Source organism: Manis javanica, chromosome X (genome assembly GCF_040802235.1).
Source record: "Manis javanica isolate MJ-LG chromosome X, MJ_LKY, whole genome shotgun sequence".
Lineage (NCBI taxonomy): Eukaryota > Metazoa > Chordata > Mammalia > Pholidota > Manidae > Manis > Manis javanica.
In genome coordinates this window covers 137857954-137871718 of record NC_133174.1, presented here as the reverse complement: position 1 = coordinate 137871718, position 13765 = coordinate 137857954, and the positions used below count along the sequence as shown (strand labels likewise).

At 40.8% G+C, this 13765-nt stretch overlaps 1 protein-coding gene across 14 annotated transcripts in view; it reads right to left on the bottom strand.

Moving 5' to 3' along the window:
- The window catches only part of MTMR1 (myotubularin related protein 1), a 69944-nt gene that overhangs the window by 34284 nt on the left and 21895 nt on the right, over positions 1-13765 (bottom strand). For 8 of the 14 annotated variants that reach the window (XR_012127403.1, XM_073227695.1, XM_073227696.1 and 5 more), the window contains exons 3-7: positions 13454-13477; positions 12836-12862; positions 7820-7895; positions 5310-5404; positions 4832-4939 (exon numbers count right to left, since the gene is read on the bottom strand). Coding sequence is in view for 13 of the 14 variants with exons in the window: in XM_073227695.1 (XP_073083796.1) it covers positions 4832-4939; positions 5310-5404; positions 7820-7895; positions 12836-12862; positions 13454-13477 (330 nt within the window). In the remaining variant the exon portion in view is untranslated. Of the gene's footprint in view, positions 1-4831; positions 4940-5309; positions 5405-7819; positions 7896-11546; positions 11598-12835; positions 12863-13453; positions 13478-13765 lie in introns of all 14 variants that reach the window. The other 6 variants (XM_037000430.2, XM_037000456.2, XM_037000467.2 and 3 more) reach the window with 5 other exon arrangements.

Below are 13765 nucleotides of genomic sequence, written 5' to 3'. Positions count from 1 at the left end.
CTCAATAAATTCAAAAAGATTGAAATCCTACCAACCAGCTTTCCAGACCACAAAGGTATAAAACTAGAAAAAAATTGTACCAAGAAAGCAAAAAGGCTCACAAACACATGGAGGCTTAACAACACGGTACTAAATAGTCAATGGATCAACGACCAAATTAAAATGGAGATCCAGCAATATATGGAAATAAATGACAACAACAACACAAAGCCCGAACTTCTGTGGGACGCAGCGAAAGCAGTCTTAGGAGGAAAGTATATAGCAATCCAGGCATATTTAAAGAAGGAAGAACAAACCCAAACGAATAGTCTAATGTCACAATTATCAAAATTGGAAAAAGAAGAACAAATGAGGCCTAAAGTCAGCAGAAGGAGGGACATAATAAAGATCAGAGAAGACATAAACAAAATTGAGAAGAATATAACAATAGAAAAAAATAAATGAAACCAAGAGCTGGTTCTTTGAGAAAATAAAATAGATAAGCCTCTAGCCAGACTTATTAAGAGAAAAAGAGAATCAACACACATCAACAGAATCAGAAATGAGAAAGGAAACATCACGACCGACCGAACAGAAATACAAAGAATTATTAGAGACTACTATGAAAACCTACATGCTAACACGCTGGAAAACCTAGAAGAAATGGACAACTTCCTAGAAAAATACAACCTTCCAAAACTGACCAAGGAAGAAACACAAAATCTAAACAAACCAATTACCAGGAAAGAAATCGAAGTGGTAATCAAAAAACTACCCAAGAAAAAAACACCGAGGCCAGATGGATTTACCTCAGAATTTTACAGAGAAGATATAATACCCATCCTCCTTAAAGTTTTCCAAAAAATAGAAGAGGAGGGAATACTCCCAAACTCATTCTATGAAGCCACCATCACCCCGATACCAAAACCAGGCAAAGACCCTACCAAAAAAGAAAATTACAGACCAATATCCCTGATGAATGTAGATGCAAAAATACTCAATAAAATATTACCAAACCGAATTCAAAAATATATCAAAAGGATCATACACCATGACCAAGTGGGATTCATCCCAGGGATGCAAGGATGGTACAACATTTGAAAATTCATCAACATCATCCACCACATAAACAAAAAGAAGGACAAAAATCACATGATCATCTCCATAGATGCTGAAAAAGCATTCGAAAAAATTCAACATCCCTTCATGATAAAAACTCTCAGCAAAATGGGTATAGAGGGCAAGTACCTCAACATAATAAAGGCCATATATGATAAACCCACAGGCAACATCACACTGAACAGAGAGAAGCTGAAAGCTTTTCCTCTGAGATTGGGAACAAGACAGGGATGCCCACTCTCCCCACTGTTATTTAACATAGTACTGGAGGTCCTAGCCACGGCAATTAGACAAAACAAAGAAATACAAGGAATCCAGATTGGTAAAGAAGAAGTTAAACTGTCACTATTTCCAGATGACATGATATTGTACATAAAAGAACCCTAAAGACTCCACTCCAAAACTACCAGAACTGATATCGGAATACAGTAAAGTTGCAGGATACAAAATTAACACATAGAAGTCTGTAGCTTTCCTATACACTAACAATGAGCCAATAGAAAGAGAAATCAGGAAAACAATTCCATTCACAATTGCATCAAAAAGAATAAAATACCTAGGAAGAAACCTAACCAAAGAAGTGAAAGACCTATACCCTGAAAACTATAAGACACTCTTAAGAGAATTTAAAGAGGACACTAACAAATGGAAACTCATCCCATGCTCTTGGCTAGGAAGAATTAATATTGTCAAAATGGCCATCCTGCCCAAAGCAATATACAGATTTGATGCAATCCCTAACAAATTACCAACAACATTCTTCAACGAACTGGAACAAATAGTTCAAAAATTCATATGGAAACACCAAAGACCCCGAATAGCCAAAGCAATCCTGAGAAAGAAGAATAAAGTGGCAGGGATCTCACTCCCCAACTTCAAGCTCTACTACAAAGCCATAGTAATCAAGACAATTTGGTACTGGCACAAGAACAGAGCCACAGACCAGTGGAACAGATTAGAGACTCCAGACATTAACCCAAGCATATATGGTCAATTAGTATTCGATAAAGGAGCCATGGACATTTAATGGGGAAATGACAGTCTCTTCAACAGATGGTGCTGGCAAAACTGGACAGCTACATGTAAGAGAATGAAACTGGATCACTGTCTAACCCCATACACAAAAGTAAATTCAAAATGGATCAAAGATCTGAATGTAAGTCATGAAACCATAAAACTCTTAGAAAAAAACATGGGCAAAAATCTCTTAGACATAAATATGAGTGACTTCTTCATGAATATATCTCCCCGGGCAAGGAAAACAAAAGCAAAAATGAACAAGTGGGATTATATCAAGCTGAAAAGCTTCTGTACAGCAAAGGACACCATCAGTAGAACAAAAAGGTATCCTACAGTATGGGTGAATATATTTGTAAATGACAGATCCGATAAAGGCTTGACATCCAAAATATATAAAGAGCTCACGCACCTCAACAAACAAAAAGCAAATAATCCAATTAAAAAATGGGCAGAGGAGCTGAACAGACAGTTCTCCAAAGAAGAAATTCAGATGGCCAATAGACACATGAAAAGATGCTCCACATCACTTGTTATCAGAGAAATGCAAATTAAAACCACAATGAGATATCACCTCACACCAGTAAGGATGGCTACCATCCAAAAGACAAACAACAACAAATGTTGGCGAGGTTGTGGAGAAAGGGGAACCCTCCTAGACTGCTGGTGGGAATATAAATTAGTTCAACCATTGTGGAAAGCAATATGGAGGTTCCTCAAAATGCTCAAAATAGACTTACCATTTGACCCAGGAATTCCACTTCTAGGAATTTTTGAAAAAGACAGATGCACCCCTATGTTTATCGCAGCACTATTTACAATAGCCAAGAAATGGAAGCAACCGAAGTGTCCATCAGCAGATGAATGGATAAAGAAGATGTGGTACATATACACAATGGAGTATTACTCAGCCATAAGAAGAAAACAAATCCTACCATTTGCAGCAACATGGATGGAGCTAGAGGATATTATGCTCAGTGAAATAAGCCAAGCAGAGAAAGATAAATACCAAATGATTTCACTCATCTGCGGAGTATAAGAACAAAAGAAAAACTGAAGGAACAAAACAGCAGCAGAATCACAGAACCCAAGAATGGACTAACAGTTACAAAAGGGAAAGAGACTGGGGAGAATGGGAGGGTAGGGAGGGATAAGGGCAGGGAAGAAGAAAGGGGGTATTATGATTAGCATGTATAATGTGGGGGGTGGGGGAAAAGGGAGGGCTGTGCAACACAGAGAAGACAAGTAGTGATTCTACAACATCTTACTATGCTGATGGACAGTGACTGTAATGGGGTTTGTTGGGGGGACTTGGGGTAGGGGAGAGCCTAGTAAACAATGTTCTTCATGCAATTGTAGATTAATGACAACAAAATAAAAAAAAGAAAAGAAAAAAAAGAAAAAAATAAAAAATAAAAAAAACCCAACCCCACACCTTACAAGGTTCTCAGGCCTATGCTGGGAGGCCTGGGAGCACAGCCCTAGTAACTATAGGCTGAAAGCATTTTAAAGGCGCAATTAGCAAATTCTCACTCCAGCCATGAAATTATCCTAGGACAGCCGTAGGACACCTGCCTAAGTGACAGGACTTCCTGGTGCACCCCCTCCAAGCTATGCTGGCTATAGCTGACTGAGCTGACCTGCCACTTAGGAATGCTGAGGGAAAAGCGTTACAAGCAAAGGAAAGGGCATGCGCAGCAGGGAGCGGTACAGAGCTGGGCGGCAAGAATGAGGGGAGGGAGGCTGCAGACAGGCTGCAGGGGAAGTACGGTCAGGCCAGACTCACCAAGCGGCTAAGGAGGCTTCCTTTAAGCCTAAGGGTGGTGGAAGCTACTGCAGAGTTCTGAGTAGGGAAGTGGGGGAACCAAGCATACCATCCATCTGCTTAAGTTCTCTGATTGCTTCACAGTGCTTCATATCGGGGACCCTGCCTGAGAAGGACAAGTGCCCAAAGGGAGTCTGACAAGAGAGCAGATTCACGATCTGGAAGAGTAAAGGGTTCTTTGAAAAAGTGGATTCAACGGCGGTCTAGGGCCAACCAGCGGCAGCAGTCCTGCGAGGTTTGGTCAAGGCGAACACATGGGCAGGAATCCAAGCCCCAAATGCAGGCAGGTCTCTTTCCCAGTACTTTAGGTAGGATTATTAATAAACTATACTCCATGAGGCAAAGTCATCGGGAACACATTTCCGTTAAGGGGTTTTTTTCAATGACTAATCACCTGTAAACTTATCACATACATTCTAGTTAACCCGCTGGAGGAAGCGTATAAAGCCACAAATAAGTACAGCTCAGGTGAAAATCCCAACACAGCCAAGAAACTTAATCAGGTTTTTAATCATAATTTGTAGACTACTGCTGTCCCTTCAGGAAGTCTTTGAGCATCCACCGTTCTGAAGGGTACTTGTGAAACCACAAACAGGAAAGAAGTAACAATCTCCGCTTTCCACTTGATTTCTCTGAAATATAACAAGTAATGCCAGCACTTAGGTATAGGTCCAGGTTGACTAGCGCGCTCTGGCAGGGACGGAGAGTCTTATACAAACAGCTTGCATAATGGTATGAATTAGCTGCTGTGAGCTCTGAAGAGGTCTCTGCCCTGAAAATGTCTGAGTTACTAACAGCACAATTACTCTGTTCAAAGCCCATGAACAATGTGTCAGAGAAAGTTCTGGGCCGACTGCCCCCTCTTGGTTTTCCCTGGTGTTTGTACTATACCTTGCACACAATCTCTATACCACAAGAATTGTCCCCATGGCTCTGTGCTCCAATCTTCTCGACTCTGCTGATAACTCCAAGGGGAACATCAAGGACAAAATGCGGGTCCTGGGTTTACAAATGAAAATGAATGCCTATCAGTGTTAGTCAACAGTTTTCATATTTGAAGTCTTCCCTGGGTTAAAACATGTATTTGCTTAATTTGCATTTCCTCTTTGTTCCAGCTAAGAAACTGAAGTCTGACTTATAATATGCTTTATGAAACAGATACCCAGACTACAATGAAGCTTTGCCCAGCTTTAAGGGCTACTTAATCAGCCTTTTTTCCAAGATACGAAATCTGTTTGCAAATGTGCACATCTTAAAACTCACCCTCTGGTTCTTTCAGGGTTGTGGGATTTGGGAGTTCATTTTACCTTCTTCACTGTTCACTTTCTTCTGAAGTGTTTTTGAAAATAAAACACTTTAAAAAACTCACCCTTTCCACATTTTTGAAGTACATCTTGAAGTCTGTCACTGTCAGGGTTCCACTCACTGCTCCCATAAACGGGCAGATATACATGACATCTTTTACTGAAAGAAAAAACCCAAAGTAGCAACTTTTTGCCATCAGCTTGTACTTCAATAAATCCTAAGTTTCCAAATATATTCATATATACTTGTGATTCCAGTTTTCTAGGAATTCTAAATTTTTTATTATATTAAATAAAGACACAGATAGACAGTGTTCTAATAGAATTCAAATTTTTTGAAACAAAATCCTCATTTACTACCTAATGAGGATTTAAGTAAAGGGCCCAATAATAAGTTACATTTTGTCCTGTTTTTCCAGGTGGTTAACATTTTCCCTCAGTGATAAATTAATCACATTCAAAAACACACTAATTAAACTCTGAAGACCCTAGGCTACTATTGCATAAGTTACTGCTAATGAAAAAGCTGAAGCTAAACACTGTGCCCGAATGCACCTCCAACGGAAACTGCTTCACAGATAACGAGAACGAGAGCCACATCAGTGGAGTGGAAAGACTTCTTTGCTTCAAATTCCTTATCAGCTTCCTTATCGATTTTTATTTCCTTGTTATTTGTATCACCATATTAAATATCAATATTAACAACATATTTGATTCCAATGAGTGTTAAAAAGCTCATGCCTATCACAAAGATACCACATCTTCACAATCTTCCTAAGTGCCATTCCACTGGAATGACAGGATCGTACAAAGTACAAATAGAGGAGTCTGGGCGTGACAATTGAAGGCACTAAATTTGTCATCCACTCCAGCCAAATTCTCAAAACTCCTCCCATTAAGCTTCCCTCTACCTCATTATGCACCAAGCAGCTTCTATTGTTGGGGTTGTAGGTATGAGTAGATGCAGCTCTGGCCCACATGCAGCCTGTGCCCTGGGAGAGTACTGCACAGGAAATCACCACTGTGGCCTGACAAATGCTATCACAGCCATGGGGACACATGTGAGAGAAGCTCACAAAAGGACCCACCTGACTCAGCAGGGAAGCAAGGAAAAGAGGAAGGAGTTGTCAGGCGGTGTGGCTGGATCAAAGGGTGCAGCATTGCAGCAGGATGATGGGACATGACCCAGGGAAGACTGGCTCATTTATTTGTAAGAGCCAAACAGTAGGAACAACCCAAATATCCACCAGTAGACAGCAGGGTAAGCAAACTGGTATAGCCAAACAATCAGCAATACAAAGGAATGACTGTGGGCGCAAGCTGCAGCATGGATGAGTATCAGGGTAATTATGCTAAACGGCAGAAGCTAGACAAAAAAAAGCACACACTCAACGATTACATTTCTGTAACACTGGAGAAAATATAAACTAGTCTACAGAGCTCAGGGATGGGGGAGAAGGGGTGGGAAGTAGGGATTATAAAGGGGCTTGAGGAAACTTCTGGGAGTGATGGGTATGTTCATTATCTGGACTACGATGATGGCTTCACAGGTATATAATGTGTCAAAACTGTTCACATTGTACATTCTACATCTGAGTAGTTTGCTGTCTGGAGAAGCATCAGAGGCCATGACATAATTCACTCTGCATTCTCATCAGATTTTTCCAAAAGCAGCATGCAGGCAGGGCTAGAAGAACTCCCAGGGAAGGAACAGTCAAGGAGGTGAGAGAACCACGAGGAGGGAATGAAGTTCTGGAAGGCAAAGAAAACCTTTCAAAACTAATAAGGAGATAAGCTGGGTCCACAGTCACAGACTAGGACACTCAGTGGGAGTACCGTTCGGAGGCCCCTGGTGGAGAGCCCAGCTACTCAGAAGTTCCTGACACAAGATGACTGTACCCCGCAAACACACATCTTTGGGAGGAGCCAGGGGGAAGGAGGCAACAGTCATTGGGCCTAGCAAGCCAAGCTGTCTAACTCAACCTCAGCAAGTGTGCAAAGAAATGGTCACACCCGGTGGCCCTCCTGTCCACCAAGGCACAGTGGCCTACCAGCTGCCTGGCAATCCACTGCGGGAGGCTGCGGGAGCCTTCTGGCATCACCCTTACAATAGGGTGGCAACACATGCCCTTCTTACCCTCAAACTGCACTTTCTGGAATCTTATAAGCCGTAACGTTTCTTTGCCATGTTTTCAATGTTGTTATTAAAATATGATATGGATCATCTGCCAACACATTTCACTTACAGTGAAGGATTGCAACAAATCCGTGAACCGACATTATAGTGAGGGTGTAATCAGCCTTCGGTTCAGCAGGAAACATTGGCCCCCTCTTCTGTTGGAAATACCACCTAATAGTCGGTTGGAGCTTAAGTCTTCTAAGTCTAAGACTAAGTCCTCCCGTCTTCTATCTCTTAAAGTCATGATGACACCAATAAGAGTGAACAGACCTAGTCCACCTGACCCTTACTTAAACTGGTCTGGCTACCTCCACCACAGATGTCACCTGCACTCACAAGTGAAGTACCGTTTCATTGTGCGGCTCTCTACAAGCAAGGTGTATGCATTAAACTTACCAATGGCCTTGATGGATTCTCCTGGAAAAAGTGGTGCTTCTTCCATCTGTGCCAGCTTATTTCCATCCCTAAGAGCCTGGCAAAAAACCAAACAGGAGTAAATCTCCCTTCCCATCTGCATACCTGGGAGGAGCTGCAGTATTCTGTGCTCTTGCTACATGGTTACAGAAGCGTGCAAGATGTATGCCCCCTCCCTTTTCAAGACAGTTTCAAAGCTCAGCACCACAGGACACCATGCTGCATATTCTAGCAAATTGTTACACTACACATATTTAAAGTTCACAGTTAGAAAGCATTAATACAGAAATGGCTTGACATGACAGGTACTATAATCACTGCACAGACAACTATCATCAGGTGCCTCCAAAATTTGGAAATAAGGTCAGAAAAAGGTTACCATCTGAGCATGAAACTAATATGAAAAAAAAGCAATGTTAGATGGAGGTGCTTAGCTAGCTGTAGAAATGACTCAGTCTCTGAGACAGCGTAGGAAACCCCGGCGTATAACTAAAGCAAGCAGGAAGGGCTCTCTGGGCAGTAACATTACTAAGGAAAGTGGTAGGCTTTTGTACTGCGGTTCAGCTACCTGTGTGTGTGTGCGTACAAAGTGTAGGAGCAGAGACATGGCCAGCGGGTATGTATCTCACCCTGGCCACGAGAGGGTGTGCTCTCATCTGGCAAACAAGAGTATGTCTATCGCTACTGTGGCCTAGGCTGTGTTCATCAGGCTTCTCCCGAGCCAGCTCACTTGGTGCCATTCCACACTCACCAAGCAAATCGTTAGTGTTACTAGGTCTCCTGGCTACAGTGACACTAGGAAAACGATGTCTTGGATGGCTGGGAAAATACATGCTGGGAAAATACAACCTGGACATTTCTAAATGTCCAGGTTGGCCCTGTCCCCAAATACCCATCTCTTACAACCTCGGCTGGGTAGTGCAGATTAACTCAGGGGAGCTGAGGAATGGTGTTCTCGAACTATAAGGCTGGGAACCAGAGCCTGAGTTCGGGGCCTGTTCCACATTACTGCCATCCCATGAGATGGTACCGAGGAAACTGGTCACTTTCTCTCTGGCATCTCTGACATAATGTGTCATGAATAAAAATAAGGTGTTGGAAACCCCAGCAACTCCCAAGCTGTGTTTCATTGAGCACCAAATTCCCAAGACATGTGAAGAGGTCTTCCCAACCCCCCAAGTGTGGGAAATGCTGGGTTAAAGAAAACAAGTTAAAATGAAGGGTTTTTAGTGAGACAAGTCTCTAGGGTGTTAACGCACGCCAAATGGGCAAGAGGGCGCCAGAGTACGCTGCATTTCCCGTACCTATTTCATCAGGGGCTGCTTTCTCCAAAAAAAATACTGTTAACGTTGGGAGGCCACTAGTGTTCAGCGGAAAACAGGTCAGACATTACTAGTTTTCAGCACAATTTTGTGAAACAATGTATTAAAAATGGATATTTTTATTATTCTAATCTAAAATATTGAAAATTCAAAACAATGAATTATTTTTCAGTTAGAATATTTCAGTATGTTTTATTAAAGGGACTTAAAGGTCAATTTTAAGATACCATGCATAGTAATTTCATCAGATTTTATAAAATAAAGAAGAAAGTCAAAATATAAAGAGCAAACTCAAGGCTAAATGTTGGTCAGGGTATGTCTGTTCTCCAGGAGGGCACAAAAGGATACAGTCTGTCCTACTCATCAAGATACACAGTTAAAATAATACAGATTAGAGCTCATCCTTACTCCCAAACAGCTTTATTCAGTTTGCATCTTTGGTCCAGCTTGGTTTTTAAGACAATTTTCAGTCAAAATTTGTAGGGACATGGAGAACCATTAATGGATTCATTTTTATACTCACACCCGATTTGGATATATATCTTTTATGCAATAAAGCATAAGCCACTATTTAAACTTTAAGATGTCCAGTTTTAGAAACACTAGCAATGTCACCAATCTTAAGAGAAGCCTTAATTTGAAAGTCAGCTTTCTTTATTCCCAGAACTAGTGACTGATTTTGTAATACAGTTACAAAGTGAGAAAGCTATTTTGATCAATATCCAAGTTTTAAATTATTTCAAATGTTGTAGTGTTAAATCTTACTTTAATGGCTACATATTACCATATATTGCATAGACTTAAATTCCTTAAGCTTACATTTAAAAAGAAATGGGACAGGCTTTTCTGAAATATATTTACTACAGCAAGCTTTTCTAACCAAGTGCATCTGGAAGGGGTAGAGGAAATGAGATTCACTTTAAGCTTTATAGCAGCCACATGAAGCACTTTCAAGTGCTCAAGGTGACTGGTTAATAAAACGTTGCAGATGGGGAGTGAGTGGGACCATTCTGAGAATATACAGGCTCTCCAAGAGGTTGGAAATCAAACATTCCTGTTCTCTTCTGATAGTCATGTTAAATTTGGCTTGAAATACCTGTGCATTTGTATGAGGCATTACTGTGTTGGTAAGACAAACCTCTAATAACAATTAAACCTGGCCATTCTTTTTAAGTGATGAAAAAGCAACTATCAGAACAAAACAGTAAGTGATCCCACTCCTCCGACTTTAAAAGGTTTATTTTGTACAGGAAACACATGTAGCTTTAGCAGAGGTACTTTTTTAAAAGCTCATTGTTTTGTGAGCCCGATAGATTCCCTTCGTAAAGCTGGTGTTAGGAAAAGGGACAGTAGTGCTATAGTAAGCTTTGCCTGCAACTACCAAGTTGCATGGGACATGATTTGACCCTTGATTTATCCAACCCATGCGGAGCATAACCAAAGAGTGCAATGTTCTTGTGAATCAAACTGGGTCTCATGCACACAGCCATTCCTCTTGGTGCCTTTGCTCCAGGTGTTGCCCAGTTGAGCAATTCCCTCTGATCTCCTCCAAACCCTGTTGTGGTGAGCCTCAAAGTCCGGCTGAAGGCCCGCCAGTGCCCTGAATTTGTTTCCGAGGGCTCCAGCCCACTGGGTAGGCCCTGGCCTCTCCACTTCTTCTCTCATCTTCCATCTAAGCTGCTGGGTGGACACTTTACATAAGGGCTGTGTGCGAAAAGCAGTGGTTTGTAAGTCAGGCTCTTCAAGTTGCTTTCAGGGTCACAGAGGAGGGTGGGCTGGGCAAAGGCACAGATGAGCTTGGGGTGCTTTGCCATGCTTCCCTGGAGCTGCTCGTCTAGTGGTTTCACATACTGAGTTTCTACCTCACCTCTGGGGAAAGTTCTGCTGCTCTGAAAGACTCCAGAGAGTCTAGAGGTACTGTGCAAAGAAAGAGTAAGCACTCAAGAATACTCGATGACTGACTTTTTTTCTTCTGATTAATAACTATAGACTCATTCCACAAATACCTACAAGGTTCCAGGTGCTGTTTTGAGCATGGACCATGCAAATTTGAATAAAGCAGGTCTGCACCCTCAAGGAGCCCCCTTAGTATATGCATCTGTCCCCTCTACCCTCGTATTCCAGAATCCTGCTGTGACTACGGCTCATGACCTCATAAGCCCTCACCTGGGAAAACCAAGAGGCAGAGGTGAACAAATTTCTGGTTGACAAAATGTTGGATAAACCAATTTTTGCAAATAATGTCATAATGGAATCTACCAAACTTGAACAGAAGGGAACTACTGTAGTGGTGAAAGCATTTGCTTATTGTCTAGAAATCTAGTATGAAATGGCTTCTAAATACATGATCTGCAGCTACAAACAGATGAACACGTAGCACTTGCCACCTGATCAGCTTCAGCTTCAGCAGGGTAGCCACTGTGTTCTTCCTGAATCTCCTGCACAGCACCAGGTGCATGGACAAGAAAAGGCAAAGAGGAGAAAGAAACACGATGCAAACAGACAGGTGAAAGGACAGAAGTTTTTTAAAGAGACAGTAAGCATGTTAGTAGACACACCTTTCATGGCTTTGCAAATCACATTTTCCCCCTTGGAGTTAAGGAAATAACGTGTAGGCCATCTATAGCATCCTCAGCCTAAAATGGAATATCTATTCTGTGCTTGTGTTGGGGTAGGAAAATGAAAACCAAACATCATGGATTTCAAATGATGTACTGTCTTTTTAAAATCAAGCAATACTATATAACATATGGCAAAGAAACAAAATAATGGACACATAATATGCTCATAGAGAATAAATCATACCACAGAAACCAGGTGAAGAGCAAAACCAAGCCAAAATAAAAGGCAGTTTATAGATATATATTTTAAACGCAGTAAGTATTCATATAGTCTAAAGAACTATTAAATTGTCCAACACCAACTCCACTGGTGTTAACTAAATTTCCACATACATGCGCATGCATGTGTCACATGCTGGAGTCATACATCTATATATACACATACAATCTATTAGTTTTTGCTAATTAAATATTGTGACTGATGAAGCAATAGTGCAAGAGCTACTTCTAATTACAGTACCCATGTGCTTCAAAGAATAGGTGAAAGGTCACATATCTTGATTTAAATTTTTTCTAATCACTTAAAAGGCATACTGTTCTTAATTTCTTCATAGAATCAATGAGTTTTTAAAACTTTAAAAACTGGACTTTTCAGCAGGTGGTATGAAGAATGTGAATTCTGAAGATGACATTATAACCCCTTTTAAAAGTTGTCTCAAGTCTCTGAGGCTGAAAATATTAAAATTTCACATATATATGTTTCCTGTATGAAACTTTTGTTCCAATGTCTGTATATCTTTAAAAGGCAATTGGTGAAGATACAAGAAAGCTTTAACAGAATTTAACATCTCCCACCTTTTATTTTTGCCAGTGAAGTGAAATAGCTACTTAATACATTTGTACCCTTATCAGGGTAAATTGAGTAGCTATGTGTAAACCAACTAGAACAAGAATTTGACTTAACCTGCTTATTTTTGTACTATTTCATTGGCTTCAGTAAGATTCAAAATTTTAAACTAAGTTATTAAATTATTCAGTCAAAATCCAGTTTTTCTTTAATGGTAATAGGTTAATTTTCAACATCTGATACTCGGGTTTAAATGCATGCACATTACCAATCTTTGTCTTGCTTTATGAATATTCTGAAATAAAGGGAAGGAAAGTCATGAGGAAATGGTAAGCTATAATGCACTAGTTGTAACAGCTATGTCTGTATCTTAAATACTAAATGGGACTGATTTTGCTAAACTTATCTTCAATATTAGCACTTCCGCGTTTTGAATTCAGCATGCAAACACAAAGTTGACTTGAAGTGTTACTTGGGACGCACAACAATTGACTACTCTTTTGTTGCTGCTGCTAAGTTCTTTAGCATGAATTGCGTGATGAACAGGTACACACAGCACCCTGTAGGCCTAGCTAAATAAGCCCCTGCCATGAATACCCATTTGGTCAGAACTGGTCCCATTTGGTCTACCCCAACTGAGAAGCCAGTTTTGCACACTGGCACCAATTTTAACTGCCCTCAGACACATTGGCTTTTACTGCACATAAAAACACTGTAACAAATAAAGCATTTCTAGTGAACACTTAAAGCCATGACACAGCAAATTGATCTGAGTGACTCATAAAAACCAGTGAGAGGGTAAAGAACACTAAATAGACTAAGTGTTTGCTAAAGCACGGAGACACACAAGTAGGAGGCCCATGTGCCGGAAGCCAAACATCCTTACCCTCAGATCAGGCCTTCTGAAAACCTGTTAGTTAGAATACAGAACATCATCATCAGGTATATGCTCCTATTGACCTGTTTACCAGCCCATCCCCAAAGAACATCCCAGTTCTCTAAATAAAACCACCCGGATCAATCCCAACACATTTGTCCTACAATTTTCGGGCAAGTCCATGATTTGGAGAAATGTACTGCCCTCAGGTTAAGACAAACTACATTATTTGAAACACAAACCCTTTCTATCAAGTGCCATTACAACCCATGTGAACAGGCTGTGTTTGAAAAGTTCCCTTGCGTCTGCGTGGAATACTGA